The 21,038-nt window shown below is 39.9% G+C and overlaps 1 protein-coding gene across 1 annotated transcript in view; it reads right to left on the bottom strand.

Annotated features, from left to right (window-relative positions):
• Positions 1 to 1,778: 1,778 nt before the first annotated feature.
• Positions 1,779 to 21,038, bottom strand: part of tnfrsfa (tumor necrosis factor receptor superfamily, member a) — a 29,988-nt gene continuing 10,728 nt past the window's right edge. Inside the window, exons 2-10 of the mRNA XM_015001704.2 lie at positions 16,388 to 16,550; positions 13,386 to 13,517; positions 8,215 to 8,326; positions 7,268 to 7,401; positions 7,089 to 7,187; positions 6,963 to 7,009; positions 6,565 to 6,846; positions 4,747 to 4,783; positions 1,779 to 4,161 (exon numbers count right to left, since the gene is read on the bottom strand). Of these exons, the coding sequence (XP_014857190.1) occupies positions 3,860 to 4,161; positions 4,747 to 4,783; positions 6,565 to 6,846; positions 6,963 to 7,009; positions 7,089 to 7,187; positions 7,268 to 7,401; positions 8,215 to 8,326; positions 13,386 to 13,517; positions 16,388 to 16,550 (1,308 nt within the window). The 3' untranslated portion in view covers positions 1,779 to 3,859. The remainder of the gene's footprint in view (positions 4,162 to 4,746; positions 4,784 to 6,564; positions 6,847 to 6,962; positions 7,010 to 7,088; positions 7,188 to 7,267; positions 7,402 to 8,214; positions 8,327 to 13,385; positions 13,518 to 16,387; positions 16,551 to 21,038) is intronic.

Genomic DNA, 21,038 nt, shown 5'->3' on the forward strand with positions numbered 1-21,038 from the left:
TCAGTCAAAGTTGAAAAGAATCCCATAAAACAAGTCGATGTCACCTGCTTTTCCTTTACAGGAACTATGAATGGGGAATAAAAAGCCTGCATTCCTTTGCTCTGATTAGTTTAAGGAAGTACTGATAAATGTGCACATTCCCTGTTTCTGCAAGGTGATCCTTGACGGTAGGAGGTCAGGCTCAGAAATTGTTTGACTAAAAAATAAATCTATATAAAGGGGGCACAAAGGGGGGAGAATCTTCTCTTGTAAATGATTGTTGACATATCTTTGGTGATGAAGTGTAAATTTAAAATAAACATGAATAAACTTGTGTAGATGTTTACATAGCATGATATATTTAGCAATGTTTCAGAACAAAAACAACAAAGAACTATTTAAAGATTGGTGATCGGCCAAAGAACTGTAATCGGTGCACCCTCAATTACAACCACAAACTTTAGCACTTCTTTCCGATAGACCAAAACAAAATAGAACACAATTGTAAAGCGGAGGGAATATTACACTTTTGTATGTATTCTTCTTTAGGTCACCTAAACAAGCCCCCCCACCAAAAAAAACAATACAGCTCATGTATGAGCTTACCTTTATTTTAATATGAAGTCCAGGCACCTATCCTTTCCCCACAAATGTCTGTCACTCTGACGTAAAAATAATAAGAAAAGTCCTCGTTTCTGTTTCCTTTCATTTACTCAGCACCGCCCCCTATCAGTTAGGTACTGTACTGCGCATTTTCACTGCATATTAATGGCCGATCGTGAAGACCAAGTATGTCACACACATTCATTAAATACATTAGATAGATTGTGGAACGTCAGTATATACAGAATATGTGTAACTAAACAAGTATATTGGCGATATTAAGAGAACAGCAATGAGCATGCGCCAACTGCCTGCCTTCATTCACTTTGTGTGACACAGCGCCACCAGAGGCGAGGCACAGCACTGCACTGCCTCGCCCCGGTCTACTTTCTGTATTTCAATAGGCAATGCGTAAATTAAGCAATTTTGACCACAAAAATGATATTACAAATAAAAACGAATTTAGAGAAAAATAAATGGACAAATGGATTTTCTCTCATCACTGTTTTCATCCATTTTACGTCTAATGCACCCATTTAACTTGCAAGGATTAAGCAAGTCTGGAGGTAATTAAGAAAGCAAGAGAAAACAGCTCAGGCGGAACACTGTTGACACGACAAGTAGGCTAACAGACTAGCCTCTAAAATTATCACGTATAAAGGGATTGTTGAATGAAGCTATAAATAGCTCCAAGATGGATGAAACTAAATGCATGTTGTTCAGAGAAAGAACTATAAAAAGGCAGGAACAGACTCAAATATCATGAGGTTTACCGACTTAAACCTGATGTTTGTTTACAGACATCCTGCATCCGATCTGACTGATGGGACATCTGTAGATGTGAAAAAATGTCCAAAACACGAGACGCTTTAATTGCAGTAAAGCATAAGAGGACTTCCGAGAAGTCTATAAAGTGGTGTGATTTTACACGTTTCTTTTAATTAAGAACCAGTCTGAGATATTTCTGTAATTACCAAATAGTGAAGGCCGATTTAAACTCTTACCCGACCATGCGGTAATTAGGAGCATTTGCAACCTTCTATTTAACAGAACACACCAAGAATGCCACTAAGAGACAAGATAATTGGTAGAGCTGTGAAAGCATTAACATCTGTGAATCCTGAAAAAAACAAACAAACAAAAAAAACAAGCAACCGGTGATACTTTTTCCAGAGAAGCAGCAAATAAAACACTCATTTTACATTTACAACTGTACGAAACATTTATTTGAACTTAATGTAAAAACAGCTTTGTTGTATTTACATCACTTTGTATTTAAAGATCCATGACAACCAAACAGTAACTTGGGGGGATGGCTTAACGGTAATCTGGCAATTACAGAACTTAATGGAAATTAACTGAACAGCTTAGACTTGCACTAAAAGCATATAAAAACAGAGATATTAAAATCTACAGACACACACACACACACACACGATGTGGTATGGAGTAAACAAGAGAATTGAATCATTTTCCCTACTCTGCTGCATCAGGCCAACAGGAGAATTGAGCTGAAAAATGGATGCAACAGACACGGAAAAATAAACCAGGACGGGCGTGTAGAGTAACTAGAAACGGATGCAGGCTGCAGTTTCATGGTTTTGTCAATAGATGGCAGTGCCAGCACTGTAGCATCACTCATCAGAAACAATATATAACTCTAAATCTGTGCTTTTTACATAACAGTATGCAGGGGGAAAAAAAAGGGCATAAACAAGAAAAAACAAACAAAAACAAACAAAAATAATCAACCCGTTTCTGGTTGATGAGCAGTTCCATAATTCATTATATTCACTTTGATTTCTAAATCCATCTGCATATTTTAAATACATTTCTAAGGCTTGTGGATGCACATGCATGTATCCACGTAGGGTGAGTTTTTAAAACACAAAATCTGAGCTTCTTTTTATATCCAGAAAAGATTTCCTTCATCTTGCGTCACCAGGAAACGCCGTGTAACCTGCCCCTGTCTCGTGGACGGGTTACGCGTTCAGTCGGTTAGCCGAAAACGGGTTGAACGTCCGAAGTTAATCAAAAATTTAATTCGTCGAGATACATTCTGCTTAAGGCATCATCGAAACCTCCGCTCTGTCAATCAACTGAACCTTGCTGATGTTAAAAAAAAAAAGACACACGGATCACACTTGATGTGCAACGCTGGATTGTCGTTCTGAGCCTAGTCTGACAAACAGGAACAGAAAATAAAATAAAAATAATAATAAAAAAATGCTACATTTTTTTTGTCGTTTTTGAACGTGGAAGGATTTGATCTCAGTCGTTTCTTTTTTTTTTTTGCCCTGCAGGGACGTCACAATGACCGTGTGTTTTTCAGGGTTGTTTTTGGCAATGGTATAAATAATCACAGATAATAATCATCTCAATAAATATGACAATAAATAGAATGACCTCTGAACTTCTCCAGGTCGCCACGGAAACGTTGAGGCGACCATGCTCCGATTAGAAACGTCCTGTAAATTCCTTCTACAGTGTTTGAAAGTGAGAACACTGAACACACAAAGACCGCGGACACAACTAGAACACACTTTGAGGAACATGATGAAGCTGTAGGGAAAAAACAAAACAAAACAATGATGAAGAGGTAAATACGTCATTAGTAGGGATGGATGTTAGTATTTGTGAATGTTTTCCACCATTAGAGAAGAAAAGTATTCATGGACTGATATTAGCAGTGAGGATTGAATCTACAGAACACATTGAAACTTGACCTGTTTTCAGTTCTACATGTGCCACCAGGTATCAGTGCATCGAACAGGCACGGTCTTAGCGGCACATGCCATGCCGCTCCTACAAACCAGTGTATATTATCCTCGTCTCCCCCCGCCCCCTGTTCTCCGGCCGGTAGTGTCTCGTGACTTGGGTGGGACACGGCTGGAGACTTCTGTGCTTTCAGTGTCTGGCCTCTTCACCGACAGCCGAGAACATCCAAATGTGTCAGAACGCAACAGTTGAAGCCTTTCGGGCTTTCATCGAAAGCATATTTGAACGTTTTTGTTTTTTTGTTTGCTTCAGCATTTGGCGAGTAGTCAACAACTGATCGGTGTGTCTTGACTTTCCCCTTTTTTTATGCTTTGTTTTTTTTTGTTGTTGTTTTTTTTTGTTTGTTTGTTTTTAAAAGAAAAACTACTGGCTTTTTAAAGCATGGCTGGACAGCCACAAAAAAAGGAGGTAAGCCCTGTTCTGTGAGGCACGGCGTTCTACTGACGGCGGCTGTAGTTTGTTCCGGTGGCGAGTAGCGTTGGCGTTCGCTTCGTTAGCTTCAGGGGGTGTCGGCGTGCTTGTAGTAGCCTCTCCTCAGCGCGGCGTGGGCGATACACTCGGCCGAGCGCCGCTGGTCCATGCTCAGCAGCGCCTCCAGCAGGTCGTTGATGTCGGCCTTCAGCCCTTGCCTCTGCATCCAGTTCTTCAGCAGTTCGTACACCTTGTCGCCAGGGGCGCCGCTCTCGGCGATCCGAATGTGGTTGTCGCTGATGCCGATCAGTCGGAAGAACTTGTTGTGGATCCGCACGTCCAGGTATTCGTCGAACAAGTCGAAGCTCTTCCTCAAGGACTTCTCCGACCCTACGCAATCAGAGCAAAACAAACACTAGTCAACACTGCGGCAGAACACTGTGGTTGTCTTTGTGTGACATTAAAATGTGGTTAATGACCTGAAACATGACAAATAAAACTAAATAAATAAATCTTTAAGTGGGCAAATGGTTTCCATTATAACTGAATGCGACACCAGAACAGTATTTCGTGCTCACCTACAATAGCTTGGTATTATTAGAAGTGAAATTCTCCACATCATAAGTTAACTCTCTTGTCTGCTATATACAGGCAGAGTATTTAAGTGCATTTCCCTTTGAAGGATGTCAATTTAAAACAATCAATGCAAGATCAAACTCTAAGATATGTCCTCTTCAATTCAGTAGGAGAAACGGCAGCAGAAAGAAAAAAAAAAAAGCTGAATGTTTTAAAGCCCTGCAGGCTCGGATCAGGCCTGACTATCATGAGATCAGCAGTCTATCAAGCACTAAAGTGGGAGATCTTGTGGAGATGTCGGGTTACTTGACTTCTCCGCGATCTGGCATAGGTTGCTGTGCTGCGCTGCTTTTTTTGTGTTGGTGCAAAACAACAGGAAACAATGGAGATCCGTCTTACCGAGCAGTGGCAGCAATCGATGTCCAAGAGGGTCATCCTGTAGAAAGATGAAAAAGAAGAATGTTATAAGAAAAGAAGTGGAGAAAACAGAATGCAAAAGTGTTTAAAGGTTTTTGTTTTTTTTAGCATTTTGCTACTTTACAATCACAAACTTCCAAGCATATTGTTGTTTATTTTTTTAAAGATTGATTTAATGTAAAGTAGAACAACACAGAAGCGGAATACGTTGTACAAAATTACAAAATGAGGCGTCCATTTCTTTTGGTTCCTCTACTTTTGCTGTGGCTGTTAGTGTTTCAGTTTTGTAAATCATAACTTCTATCAATTTTGTGTTTTTTTCTATCAATTTGAAACATATTTAAGTTAGTTCGGAACCAAAATCTGTGACTCATATTTTTCGATTTGGTAACTTTTAGACCCTCCCGTTAATTTTTTTTTGGGGAGGGGGGATTGAGATATTTGCCAAAAGTTTGTAGGTTTTTAAAATGATATACATATATTTTTTTTTACCACTTTTTAAACCTGTAAAGGTCACATTAAGTTTTATTTTCACCCATGTTGTAAGAAATTTTAGTATTTTGTTTTTGATTTTCTAGAAACATCATGGCATTTATTTTTCAAACAACCAGGTTGACAGTGCATTCCAGAAACAAGCCACCTGTTGCCACCCACGCCATTTTCTTGGAATAATTTTAGGCTTTGGAGCTCAGAAGGCCGTGACAACTTTGATACATCTAACTAAAAGAAAAGACTAATTCTCTCCACGTCCGATGAGTCACTTTGGGAGTTTTCTCCACATCTTTGTGGACTGAAAATGTTCCAAACTTGAGACACTGTTTCACAACCCGAACCTGCTTTAAATGTCCTCAGCACCGAGTCCCTGACCTGCTTGCCTTTTGTTCACTAATGTTCTCCATCAATCCTCTGAGGCCCTAACAGAGCAGCTGGATGTACAGAGGAGAAATTACAGCCAGATGAACTAAATATACTGATTGTGTAGCTTTTAAAGAAAACTGGATTGTGCTGGATTTTATTTATAGCAAGAGGGAGAGATGCACCGATCCAATATCAATATCTGTATCGGTCCCGATATTTAAAAAAAAAAAAAAATCTAGATTGGATATTGGTGACAATGTGTCTGATACAAAACTGCAGATCTAGTCAGTCTAATTCTATGCTTATTCCTCTGAGCGACATCATGCTTCATTATTTATTTTACATTATATTTAAAATTCCTAATTGCTCTTTCTGAACCATTTGAAAGGTTTGTTGCAGTCGAGTTTTTACATGTTTGACCCAGACAGTCAACCTTTCTTGTCAGTTTCAGTTTCTTTGTTATTTACTTTACATTGGCCATTACACTGCTAACTGCACTGGCTGAACAAATTCACGTTGTTTTTACGTTTCACCAAGCTTGTGAAGCTGTTGGTGATGTGCTGGTGCAGAGTTATCAAATAAATATGTAATTCTGTACATTTTTGTCTGAGTTCAGGAAAAAAAAAATTAAGTCAACTGTTTTTACACTGTTTTTCTGTATCAGCCAGCAGTAAATCTCAGGTATCTGTGCCGGAAGTGCAGAAAAAGTGGATCTGTGCATCCCCAAGTATGACTGGCTGAACACAAACTCCTACCAGACAGGTTCATTTGCACAAAAACGCTTAAATGCGTCCTTTTCGGTCTGCTTCACAAATAATGCACTACACTGTGATGGTCTGTTGCACAAAATCCCAATAAAGTACTTTGAGGTTTTGGGTCATCACGTGACGCCTGCTGATTTGCATTAAATAAGAGAAAGATGTTTGATTCTGCTGTTCTCACCGTGTCTGCAGGCAGCTGCCTGAAGCCGGCGGGGCTGTGGTGCGGGGTGCTGCCAGGGGAGGCGGCGGTGGGCAGCGCCGACAGGCTGGTCTGAGACGAGCTGGTGGTGTTGGGCAAACTGTCGCCCAGTCCGCGGTCCTCGTCCTCCAGAGGCGGGCAGGCCTTGGTCATCACGGGTTGCGTCTCCTGCAGCAGGGGCCGCGACTCCGGGCGGGGCTCCTGTCCCTCCAGGCCCGCGTTCTGGTTGTTCTGCTTCTCCTCCGCAGTGGCTCCACTCTCATCCTAACCGAGAAGGAAGGGAAAAAAATAAAACAAAATAAAAAATTTAGGTGAATGTTGGTTTTATTTAATGTTATCTGGAAGTACATAAAAAAAAAGTACGATCAGATGGAACTTACAATGGGAATCTTTACGATCTCACTCGATTCACAAGAGCTTTTTAACCCTTTTGAAAGCAAGAAAATCATGTTAGAAAAAAAAATTAGCTAAATGTTGTTGGGCTATAAAATGCAGCACGGACTTACATGGTACGTCGCACGAGTGCTGTTTCCGTAGGAACCACAAAATAACGGCGAAGATGACGATGACCATGATGCAGATCAAGACCATTAATACAAGAAACCCTGGAAGAGATCGTTTCGGATGAGACAAATTCCCGTCTGGGCGGCGATTAACGTTCCAACACAGGATGTGTGAAACTTACAGGTGTTTGTCGGCGGGTCGGGAACCGGAGGAGACCGAGGCGTTACCGTCTCGGTTGGGGAAGGGTCTCGTTTTCGGCACACCGTGTTGGAAAAGGGCGTGCAGCTCTTCACCTCCTCCTCACCGGCTTTGCACCTGCAATGTAGTAGAAGTGGAGCAAATGCAATGAGAATCACATCAAGATAAATTATTCTCTGATACTTCTGAAGGTGACCCGTCACCAATCTAATCAGCAGTCTTGCATATTATCCACTCTGAAATTATATTTGTCTGTATTCTTCACTCTTCTAACACGCATTTGTTTTTTCACAAATAGTCTTGAAAAACTGTTAATCCTACACAGATATTAACTTCCAGGTGGAGTTATTAGGTGGCTTCTGAAGTGAAGTGGTTGCCATGGATTTTATCGTCAGACTTTTAGCCAATTTTATAAAAAGCATCTTAAACTCATGTAATGGGTGTCTGGTTTCTGAGCACATGATCAGCTCCATACGCTCTGTTTATTAAAAGCACCTCCACAGCATGATACTGCCACCACCATGTACTACTGTGGTGGAGATTGTGTCGTCACGGTGATGTGGAGCCGGTTTTGCAATCTCTCTTTTGGGCTCAGATTTCATCTTGAGCCACATGGCACCTATTTACTAATTAAGTGTTGCTATATGTGATTTCATTTAGGGGTCTCTTATCACAGGGGGGTGATTACAAAAAGCACAGCAGCAAGTTTAGTTTATTCTTTTTTTTTTTTTTTTTTTTTTACAAAGCCATTTAGGAACTACTTCAGGTTCTTTGATCGCATAAAATCCCAAAGAAAAACAAAAACGTTTGTGCTTGTAAAGTGACAAAAAGTGGAAAAGTTCAATACGTACAAATACTTTACAAGGTACTGTAATCTATAAATGAAGGGCTAAAAAGTGACAAAGCTGTAAATGTCTGAGCAGCACTCACTTGGCACAGCGTTTGCAGACCTCACAGGCCTGGTCAGGAACGCAGAAGGTGCCGGGCTTGCACTGGCACTTGGTGTCCGCTGTGATTGTGCAGGGAGTGATTACTCTTTCGTCTGCAGGGAAAAGAAATGGTAAAACATTGTGAAAAAATGTTAAAACCTCCAACTCCAAATCAAATTGGTCATGTGAGTGTGTGTGACCTCTGCTTCAGTCAACTATGTCTAACCTGTTGATGCATGTTCAGGATTCAATGAGAAAAGAGTAACAAAGAGAAACCTTTGTTGGATTTTCTGAGCACATTTTCTTTTTTTTTTTTAGCTAATTTATAGCCAGTTTGTAACTGTGCTGTGACTTTTTCCATAAACAGATAAGCGTGACAATTAGGTTTCCTTCTTTCTGCTCACTTTAGCAGGAATATGAGAAACTTTGTGACTTTGGGAACATAAACGACAGCAGCTGCAGCTTTTTTAAACGGGTTACGTGAAAATTCTGGAAACAATAAAAAAAAAAAAGTTCACCTCTATTAACCCCCAGCTTCAGTAAATAAGACGGCCGTGCCTGCAAATTAAAAAAAAAAAATCTATTCCAGAGCAGTGTGTGAAATCTGTAATCTTTCCATACCTTTACAGGATTTTTCTCCCATTATTAATTGAAACAAAGTTAAAACACGGCCTTTTTGTCAGTTTTTTCTCGTTCCTCAACACTATTTCTCTAATATCTGGCCTTTTGTCCTGCCGTTAGCAATCAGGCTTGTGGTTACACTAACTAGCTTGCCAATATTCCAGCTACAAGAGCATGTTGGCTTTAAAAAGACAGAATACGGTCCGTTTCACCTGAACAGCCGCAGAAGCAAATTGTTGAACAGTAAACATGTTGTTTCTGAGCGTGTTCTTGTCAGAGTGAAACATGGACTCCTTACGGTCACGCAGAGAACACAACCACCGTTTTGTGACTCACTCCAAAACCGCCGCTCATGGGATAGCCAACGTCTTTCACTGTTATCGTTTGGGTAATGTATAATAATAAAAATGAAATTACTCTGCACCAAAGCAGAACAGTCGCCGGTTTTGTTCCACTGCATTTCTCAAGGCATATAGGCCTTAAAGGACTGCGGGGAAAATGTCATTTACTGCATGGCTATTAAGTGCTGGGGCACTTAAGCCCTCCAGCATCTGATAAATTGTGGGAGCCACAAACTTTTGGAAAACAAAAACTGATTAAACATGAAAAAACAAAAAAAAACAAAAAACAAAACAGGAATGCTAACAGTTTTTGTGGCTTCATGGTAATGAAATGCATTGCAAACATTTCTTAATTAAAAAAAAACAAACAAACAAAAAAAAAAACAGCAGACTGTCAATTTATGATTCCTTCTGGTCTGTAAAAAGAAAACGCTCTACTGGTAAGCTACGTCAAAGTGACGTTAAAAAAAAGAAAGAAAAACGTGTTGGTGTGGAAATTAGTCTTAATACACCACAGAAAAATGTTTCTTCATACGGATTCATTGATTCTTTTAATGCTTTGCTTATACTGACTGATACAGTGGAAAAATGACAACAATAAAACAGAAAGTTGCAAAAAAAACTTGGACTGACTAATTACTTTGGCACAGCACAGAAGCAAGCTTAAAAAAAAAGATGATAGGTCATAGAAAAAAAAACTAATAAGAACCACCACTATTATTAGGAACCAATTTAGTGAGTTTTCAGAACTGAACCATTTTGCACTGTACTTATTTTGCTGTTTTCAGCACTGTAAAAAAAAAAAAAAAAATCTCAGGTACAATTTAATTTATGGATGTTATTTTGTAAAAACGTTTGATCGATTCCGACTGTGACTGTGGGTAGAGTCGCCGTTTTGCAAACCAAAACTTGTGGGTTTGATGTGCCTCTGGGCAGGGCACTGAATCCCAGGTTGTCTACAGATTTGCATATCATCTATGAATGTGTGTGGATGTTTGAGCACAAAATAAATGTACTATACAAACACATTTGTAGCTGTTCCAATATGGATTTCTCAAGCAATTTGGATCAGAAGGAAACTTGTATATTCATATTCCATAAACTTTTTCCACAGTTTGTGATACCAAAAACAGTGCAACTAGAATTAAACTATGCTCAGGTGACTTTTGAAAATAACTGACATTTATTTAGGGGTATGACAGTAAAGAGGGGGAATTTTCCTGTAGAAATATTACGTTAAATATTCTCAATTTATTCCAGTTGTCAAAGTAGTCCTTAGCCACAAAACAACATTGGAGGAGGAATATGGTTTTCTAATCCATTTAAGTTTTCTGACAACATTTCTACGGTTTGAAGCCCTTTTTCATAAAATGCCAGAGAACGTTCCAGTATTGCCAGCGTTTGGACCGGAGTCACTCTCCGCTCGCTCCTTAACGACGAGACAGCCGAGTTCTTGGCGTGGAAACGAGGAGGACGGCGGCCATTGCCGCTTTTAAGGTCATGCTGTTTTTGGGAAAGTAAACTTGTTCCACTAAAAGTCTGGAGCGGTGAGTCATGACCCCTGATTTCAGAAACCTGAGGTCCATCACATAAAAAATAAAAAAAAAATAAAAGTAATAATAATAAAAAGAAAACTCTTATGAAGTTTGTGATTTTAACTTTACGACGAGTGGAAGAGTACCAGGGGTGTGTGTGTGTGTGTGTGTGCGTGTGTGTGTGTGCGTGTGTGTGTGTGCGTGTGTGTGTGTGTGCGTGTGTGTGTGTGTGTGTTTAGAGGAATGAACACAGACGTACTGAGCTAAGGAGTCACAATCCGATGGAATAGTGAGGTCAGCTGAAATTCACAGCTTCAGCCCCGACATTGTTTGTGAATTTAGTCATAACTGTTTGCCTTCTCCCTAATGTGATCAAGCTATAATTCAGGTTTCGTTGTGCTCTATTGTTTTGTTGTTTAAAACCAGCGGAGGACCTTTACACTCAGTGCTTTGTTTCCTTCCCTGAACCACACAGGCTCGAGTTTTTCCAATAGAAATGTGTCATGGAGGAGACAGATTGATGGACGTCAGCTTGGTGATGTGACGCTTAAATACAACAAACGAGCTCATGAGCTAAAAACATGATTACAAGCTTGGTGAAAATCAATAAATAAAACGCAAAGCTGAAGTTGCAGCGCAGTCACCGACTAAGGAGTTCAGTTACATTAAACCGTCACGAACGCTAAGCCGCGTGAGTCTGTGTTATAGAGTCAGGTTGATGCACCAAAAGCAACTTTTCTCCTGTTTTTTATTATTATTTTAATTGACCGATTTCAGCTGAGGTCTAAAATATTAAATGGTTAAATGGACTGGCACTAACTACAAAATACACTAAAGCAAAGTTCATTCATGTGACACCATAAATGATTCATTAAATCAACAGCAGCTCCCAACAGGAAGTTCTTAAGTGTTTCACATCGCAGCGTGGTTCAGAATAAGTGCAAGCACTCCACAAAGCAATGTGGGACTTAAAAGTTTAAACTTTACTTTTTTGTTTTTTTTTAGCGTCACAAGATTATGAAAGGCATTAAAAAGATCTGGGGTGAAAAACAAAACAAACCCCAAAACCTAACCTTAAAAGTAAAATAAGTGAGAACAAAACACAACCTATGTAACAGTATTCTCTTTTCTGTGGCTGCTGCCTTTCATCGGACACAAAGACGCCCAGTATGGGGGAGGACAATGACGCGCAGCCACACCCAGTTCAGCCAGGTAAGACGGACACACAGGCAAAACCTTCCCGAGACGAGTAACACGCTCGCATTCAGGCCGGGAAACAAAAACAACAAAGACACGCCCTGCTGCCCTGTGTAACATCATAAGATCCCATTTTCAGCTGTGGATGTGAAAGGCGCAGGCCACAGACAAAGAGCTATCAGCTTTCCTAAAACAATACATCTTTGACAAGCAGGATCTTTAGAACACTCTGTGGTTATCTGATTTTTTTTTTCTAAAAAAAGGCAAAGGATTAAATGGAGGGGAGATTCAGATAGGTGTCAGTTCTTTTATTTTTTTGTTTCCCTGCCAAGTTTTAAAGCACACTGGGATTCTGGAGATAGTTGCTCACAGAAAAAGGGAAATATGGTAAAAAAAAACAAAAAACAATGTTTAGTCTTATTTAGTGCCTAAATGGAAATTTAAATAAGATAAGAAAATCCAATGAAATAATTTAGATGTTTAAAGAAATCATCTGATGACCTGAAGCAAATCTACGCACAGTTAAAAAATTCTGTTTAGTTTTTTTAGACAATATTCCTTTCTGGCAAAAGTTGACAAAGCATTTTAGAGTGGAAAGTATTTTCCAGATGATCATGTCAGATTTTCATTGAGGGGAAGATGCTAGTCTGGTTTATCCATTAGTGTCTGAAAACATTTTTGATTTATAAATGTTGGTAGCCTTTAGGGGATCAGCACAAAGAGAGCTGCATACAATTAGAGATGCTAAACATGCTAACAGCTAATCCAAGATCCTAATCAAACATTTTGTCAATGTTTTTACATAACAAAACTGTTATCCATGTTCTCCTTTGTGACCCTTGTTGCTTTTCTTCCTGATATGAATTGTAAAAAATGCACTGATTTGAAAACTCGGGTCAATATTAATATCCGATATTAATATTGCCGTTATTGCTGATAACCAATATTGTTTATATTGTATACATGTCCTTACTCCTTTAAGACCATAAAAAGTTTAACTTAGCTGCTTAAGTTAATCACCCTACAATTCTGCACTGCATCGCTGTCATATCACCCAACAAATAAAACACCCTCCTCTCCCAATGCAAATACACATAAGACAATAATATGGAAATAAACAATGGTTATTATTATCGACCCAGTTTTACTTAACGAACAGATACCGACACCGGCCAATTGTGCTATAAATTATGGACTGATTGCATCATGGCAAGGAGACTGAAGAAAATATTTTGACTGCTGTTCGCTAAAATTAGTCCTGACAGGCTTTTTTTCTGCTAAGTTAGCAACATCAGCTAGCTACAAAGCTTAGAACTATGACCAATTTAAAAAAATAATTATGACCAATTAATCTGACTTTTTCCTCCTTTGACTAATTTGAAGATACACATTTTAATCCTTGGTAAATAAAAAGTTATATTCCACTGACCGATTAATAATCAATGATACATTGGTAAAGAAACTGAGAACTTGGTTACCCGGGCGACAGTGTGTACAGGGCAGACAGCGGCTCATCCCATTTGGATGCTCGGTGTACGTCTGCCCGTGTTCACAGGACACGCAGGTTCCTTCCTCCAGATCAGCTTCACAGGGCTTCTGCACAAACGTTCCTGCAAATGAAATAAGAAAACAATCAGACCACAACTCATCACACCACAAATATAACTTAACTAAATGTCTTGTCCTGTGAATAACAGCTCCATTATGCAGATGCGCTTCCTGTTGAAACAGGTCACACCGCAGCACGATATTCCAGAGACAACCCTAAGGTAAAGCGAAGCTAAACACAGAGGGAACAGAAGTTTCTATGTTATACATGCCGCCTTCTTCTTCTTTTTTTCTTTTTTTTTTATTTTCAGGAAGTGTTTGTGTCACAAGCGCTATAAGAGGGAGCGATTGAGCGAACTACAAAGTGATTTGACCTACTTCGCTCTGCTGGATTATCATACTTATCTCTATGATCAGCTCAAGCATGCCATGAATAAAACCACTTGATTCTCATGTGTTTTCAGGATTTATCTGATGTACAAATGGGAGGGGGAAAAAGAAAAAAAAAAAAAAAAGACTGGGGCACAGGGGGAAGATGCAACACGGAGCACAGACATCTTCAGTTAGAAATATTTTTCTTTTTGTTTTTACTTGGAGACAGATTGACTGTCACAGTTACTTAAAGATAAATTGTTACTGGAAAAACAAATCTCTCCTCCATTAATTAATAGGAGCTAATTAACAAGAACTAATTAACAAGTGGGAAAACAAGCAGGAGTGAAGCGTTGCAGCTGCTGTCAACAAACGATGGAGGCCCACAGAAATAAATCAGCTGTCCTCCAGGATTTAGTTTTCAGCAATCAAATGCATGTAATTGCATAAATTACAGGGTGATTGATGAAGGTTGCCATTGGAAGAGCCAGAGGAACAAGAAAACAAACCGACATTAAAAATGAACTCAATAACAGACAAAAAATATTGTTTTTTTCCCCAGAATTGAGAATCGCAAATGAAATAACTCAATAAGCCACCAGTAGAATACAGTAATTGCTTTCTGGCTAAATATATTTCGGGCCCAGGACAAGTTAAATGGTTTATCACATTATGTACGTAATTAATTAAAAAGGTTGGTGCTTTTAATGACTTGGACCTTCAAAAACAACTCTGACTTCAAGCCCTGGAGTTTCCACTTATTTTGTACTTGAGCTCAGACGGAGCGACGGCCTTTCTGCTCCTGGCCGTCGTGCCTTATTTCCAGACGGAGCGGTGAGGACAACATTTCCAAACTTTTCGGAGTTTGGAGGAGGAGGAATATAACGTAATTTATAGCCCTTAAAGTTGAGAATACACGAAGCGGACACTAAACTATATTTATTTATAGCATCTAGTTGTAAATAGTCTGTAAAACACAGAGGGGGAAACAGTTGTCTGAAAAATATGCAAGAATCCCTGAACGTTTGGAACAACGTTTCCTTCTAGTCTGACTACGGTGGTTCTGGTTCCTGAATATCTGAGGATGGCTGGAAAAGAATAACATCAAGGGGAAAAGAATAACATCAAGGGGAAAAAATTGACACATTTTATAATTTTGCTTTTTATTCTCAGGTGTACAAAGGAGACAAAGTTTTAGAATATGTTCATTTAATTTCCCATAAGTATCATAATTCTGTTTTTCAGTTGTTGTAGCTTTATTTATGTCATTATTTGATTGTGTTTGTATTTAATTTTTATTTACTTCAAATTCTTTAAGTTTTGCATCACTTTTTTTACTTTAATTTTGATGTATCTTGTTAGCTTTAGAATATAAAATACATTAATTTACCGTTGTGTTCCTCTTGTTGTGCCAGTGTTTCTGATTATCCACATCGCTCAGTTGAAAGAATTAAATATCTATTAATGAATGTTGATTTTCTTAGACTTATATTTTTAACAGTCTTCCTTCATCTGTTTTATTGCTATTGGTGACGTTGAGGAATCTCTTTTTAATCCTAGAGATTCAACAATCAGGATTTTCCTGGCAACACCAGTTTCCAGAGTTCTGACTCAGTGATTCCAAGTTCAACCAAATGCAATTTTATGGCTTAGGATTACACCACAAAAAAGAAAAAAAAAAAAAGACGTGTCTAAAAATGTACATAAGTAAGGTTTTGTATTTAAGCAACACTGGAAGATACAATTATCCCCATTTATTTGATTTTTTTCCAACTCCAAAAAGGGGCATCAGAATAAATACTGTTTGTTAATACATTAATAGGCTGAAAATGGGGGGGAGCTTTTTTATATGTGACGCTATTAATAAATAAGGGGGAAAAAACAGATTTCAGATATTTGAACAACCAATTCCTTATCAGTCTCAATCCATAATGTAACAAATCTCTATTTGATTAATTAGCAAAACATTGGCTGAAATTGAACAAATATGCTGAATTTACATTTTAATTAATAGACTGTTTCCCTACATGTGTGAATGTTAAAATAGGTTCTAAAATAACAAAAAAAAAAAAAAGAATTACTGCCACGTAAGCTGCAAGACACATTTTGCATTCTGTATTGGAAAAAAAAGACAAAATATTGATGCTTCAGGTGACCTACGTTTAGTTTGTAAAAAGTCAACAAAATAATGGCACTACTTTTTAAGGAAGCCAGTCAAATCCAGGTAACAATGTTTATTAAGAGGCTCTTCCTTTTGAGTTTAAAAACGACAAAAAAGGAAATGACAACCTGCTAATGGAAAATCATGTTAAGAACAAATTTAGTTTCCTATGCAGCAGGAGAGATGAGTTTAAAATCTTACCAAAAGTCTGAGTGAATTTGTAATTTTAGCCTCCTAACACTTTACAGTGTTGCTCAAGAAGTTAAGCTAGAGATTAGATTAGAGAATGTGGAGCATTGTTCTTTGCTGTGTGTGTTTTTTTTTAATGGGGCGGTAACTCCATTAAAACTCTATACACAATCATGTGTATAGAGTATTTAGAGTTTTTCTCCTTCTTACCCTGCTTGCAGTTTAGGCAGCAGAGCCCTTGGTGGAGGTACTGCTCATTCTCCACACACGTCCTGAGTTGGTTTCTCAGAGTGAGGTTTCTGTACTCCTCTCCGGACCTCTGAGGGGCCGGGGGTTCTGCCGCATGGCAAACAATCAGCGCTGCCACGACCACCTGCATCATCAAGGTCAGGGAGACAACAAAGAGGGGGGAGGGGGGAGGAGGGGAGAGAAGAGAAAGGCATGAGCTTTGATTTACTTTTTTGTGATTCCACACGATGCAGACTCACCCACTTAAACTCATCAGACGAAGGGGCAGCAAAAGACGAGAGCGTATCTTCATAGGAAACCTTGTGTGAGCAATCTATGACTTAATGCAAACCATCTGATCTGAACATCTGCTGTGGGAAAGCAATTAAGGAAGCCACGCAGCTGGTCACAACTAGGAGCAACATAATCTCGTGAGCACAGGATGAGGAAACATACACCAACTAAATTACATGCGGCGCAGCATGCGGGCCAAATTTAATTACTCCGCCATCTCGAGGTTCAAAAGGACAGAAGCTACTTCTTCTATTGTCGAGAGTTTGATAAGGTACCTTGGCTACCAGCGGCCCGGTGCTCATATCCAATGTGAATCCCAGAGATCCATTCATGTGTTGGATAATAACAGGCCTGTATAGGTGGGGTACAGAGAGAAGAATATAGCCAAACACTTTAGCATGCCCCCCAGGCGCTGGTGTTTATTCACACGCTTTTCACCATGTCAACGTGAGAAGGCCCCATTCACTGGCAAACAACACACTTTAGTGCTTCTACTTCAAATGACCCACATTCTTTAACCTGGGCTCTTTGAATGCCACGACATGTGAAACCACGGCGAAGAGCCTAAAACGCAACAGGACACCTCCCTGGGTAAAAGAGAGTCCTAGATCTAGAGGTTTTGTCTCTCCTGTGCAGTGGCAAGCCTCCCTCCCTTCGTTCAGCCTCCACCAGACCACTAGAGGTTAAGAGGAAGAAAAAGAAAGAAGGACAGAGAAACTGTAGACAACACACTGAAGATGGGATGCTCGACAGGGAATAGGTGCCCTAAAAAGAGAGTGTGGGAGAATGAGAGGAATAAAGAGAAAAGGGATGGAGAGAAGACTTATGACGCTGGATTTGACTCTCTGGAGGGCCGCCATGCCTTGTTGTTCAGAAGAACCTTTCCCTTTTTCTCTCTGCCTCTGCCTTTTCCCTTCACGTCAGACTTTCCAAAGACGCTCAGAGGCAGACGACCGGCAGAGCAGTCACAATCACACCATTTAGATCTATCCAAACATTCTGGGGAAGGGGGGGGGAGGCAGGAGGGAAGGAGAGGAAAAGGGAGGGAGATAAATGAGAGACGGGACTAACAGCTTGCACGACACAGGGTGAGTCTTTGCCTGAATATGCCGTGCGTGTTTGCGCGGCGCGTGCGCGCGACTGGAGGCTCGGATTGTGGGGGGGGGCTGTGGAGAGGCATGGAATTGGGCAAAGTAGAAAGCTGTGTGAAAAGGAAAGAGTAAAATCAGCACATAAGCACATGTGCAAGGCAAAGGAGTGGAAAGAAAGAAAAAAAGATGTGAAAATAAAGATGACTGGGAAAATGTGAGCTGCACTGAAGGTAATCCCGTTCCATAACACAGATGCAGAACGTGACATTCCACCAGATCCACATGCTTTAAGCCAATCCAGAGGTAAACGCCAGGTGTCCGATTGACAGTACACAGATTCCCTGATCTCCAAACCGATCTCTGAACTAAAAAGACTAAACTCTATTTTAACACTTAAAGACCATTACATGACCATATAAACCTATCACTGCTACCAGTGCCGGTTTATAATATGGCTGGTGTAAGGGATGCACACAAAAAATTGGTTGGTGACCAAAATTGAAAAATTTTCAGCTTTCCAGTCATTGTCGACACAAAATCTAAGAGCTAATATGTAACACCAACTACTTCAGGGGTGGACAACACTAGTCCTGGAGGGCCGATGTCCTGCAGTTTGAGGTGTGTTGGACCTAAAAGCTGCAAGACACCAGCTCTTGAGGCATGGGATGACCCACCCCTTCGCTACTCTCATGTGTGGAGGTTGTTACTGACATGAAGTGAATCACAGTTAGTTAGGTTCTGTATCAGAACAGAGTGTAAATTGAAAGTGAAATGTCTACAACTTAAGAGATGTCTACCAATGTCTAAGTTTCACAGAATTGGTGTTTTACAATTTCTAACTTTTGCTTGAAGATTGAGAACATGCTTAAGTTGAATATGTTGGCATTTCTTAGAGGTAAATGTTCACATTTTCAAGGGAATGCCAATGGAGAAAGCTGTTTCAGTAATGACAGTTTTGCCAATACTGCAGAGAAATCAGATGCCAAAATGTTGTCATACTAGTGTGACATAAATTGTTATGCACTAGTATAATAGTAAGCAAGTGATATTTTTCTTTCTTTACAGTGGATGGACTGTGCTGTGTGACACCAGTACCTCTACTGGGGACCTAAATCCAAAGGGGGTCTAGGAAAGTTGCTGTACGTCGAGTCGTTTGTACAGGTCGCCTGTTTGGTGGAAACAGACAAAATAGTGGTACAAACCTAACTGGCCTGTGCCATACCGCTTAGTGGAGCCAAAGCAGCTGGCTTCCCAGCAGATGATGATGGGAGAGGGATCGAGAAGATCTTACCAGGTGGGTCCACACCAGGTTTAAACTGCATGTAAAGCAGTGGTCTCGAACTGCATTCCTCGAGGGAAGACTTTTAGATGTGTTCATTGTCAATTGTACTTGAATTAAACGGTGAAACTGCCTTACTAGCATGCAGTCAAGTTCTGCTAATAAGCTAATATTAGAGCCAGATGTGCTGAAGCAGAGAGACTTGTAAAAGTTGCAGGACACCAGTCCTTGAGGAATGCAGTTTGCCCATCACTGGTTAATGACGCTAAAGTTTACCGCCAACCTACAAGATTAAGTCACAGTTGTAGTTTTTTAAAGATTTATAGAGCATGTATTATGTTTATGAAGCTGCATAAACAATCTTTTATGTTATTTGGGCCTCAAGTGAATCTTGGAAAAGCAGATCCTTAGTTTTCTCAAAATACAATTAATATATTGTGTTTATTTTTTCTGGGTCCAAGATTGTGTATCTTAGATTTATAGAAAGAGGAGCTCGCCCAGGGTGATGAATGAATGAACCGCCACAGTCTGCTACTGTTTGTTGTGTTCCAGTAATCATTTATCCTTTTAAGGGAAGGTGGAATATTTGGCTGGATAAATCCAAGTCATGTGTGACTTCATATGTGCATGCACTAGTTTTTCCCTGTATGTTTTTCAGTTTCACAACACTGTATGCTTTCCGTTTGACTGTCGTGTAAAATCTCGTCTCTTCCATCTTATTTTTGTGGTTGGCTAAATTTCGTTCAATGCGGCATGCATTTAGATATTTATTTTCCTTTTGCATTCGTTCTGTGTTCTCTTGGTATTATGTTTGGAAATGTTGTTCTTGTTAATGTGCTGTAGAAAGGGCCAGGACTTTGGGGAAACATTTTCTGTTTTTATTTTCTTATTGTGATCCGCGATACGATGCTGGATTTCCCCCCCCCTCTGTTTTGTTGTCATTGGCACTACAAAACTATGTTAATGTAATTTATCTACAATCTGATTAATTAGTCGGTTAATGGTTCCAGCTCTAAGGAGTAAAACGGATTAGAAAAAGTAAAAATGGACTGCTTTCATGCGACAGCCAGGTTGCACAATAACTTCTCAATGTGTCAGTGGAAGAAACAAATAAATTCTCTTTCTAAGCTGAAGAGAATCTGTGTCATTTCTGAAACAAAGTGCTTTTCGATCTAGCTGCTAAATACTACTGAAGTACATCAAAAGCACAAGGGCACGGCGCTGTGTACATAAACACTACGGCCGTCCAGAATGTGGTTTACTCTTACATCCTTCACCAAGAGAGGAGGAAGACCAGAGTGACCGTAACCTCAGTGTGGAAAGCCCTTCAAACCCACAATCCCTGGAAGCATTCCAGCATCGACTGTAGAGGCTCAGTCCACTTCACAGCCTCCTCTATCCTCTGTACAATGACTGAGCTCGGCTGCAGATTATGTCTTACGACAGTGTCCTACTGTCATTGTCTAACTCGGTGATAAGTTTGTACAGTGCTTTTGTGGCTGTGAGTTAAACTAATAAAAGTTACAATAAAATAATGAGGGACTTTCTGTGCGTCCGACAACAGTAGCGCTCCTCCGCTTCCTCTAAACACCCAGGGTTCTTCCAAATTGCCTTGGAACAATCCCAACATATGCCATGCACACTGAGGACGCATTTGTGCCTAAATGACAGGACATCCTTTCAGATGACCCAGGTTATCAATGGGCCATTTACAGGCCTGTGACAACTTAGCAATCCCTGAGGGAATAACGTCGGGGCGGAGAGGGAAGGAAAGGAAAGGGAAAGAAAATGCAGAGAAATGACAATGCGGATACATAGAGGAAACTAAGCTGCATTATTCACTTCAGATCAGACGGATGATTTCAATCCAAACCAACAACTAAGCAATGACACGCTGCACCTCATTATATTCCGATGTCCGGAGGGGGACCTGACTCGCCACATCATGCTGCTCCAATTAGCAAATTGT

The sequence above is a fragment of the Poecilia mexicana genome, unplaced genomic scaffold (genome assembly GCF_051168715.1).
Source record: "Poecilia mexicana isolate PSO_F unplaced genomic scaffold, ASM5116871v1 scaffold_12, whole genome shotgun sequence".
Lineage (NCBI taxonomy): Eukaryota > Metazoa > Chordata > Actinopteri > Cyprinodontiformes > Poeciliidae > Poecilia > Poecilia mexicana.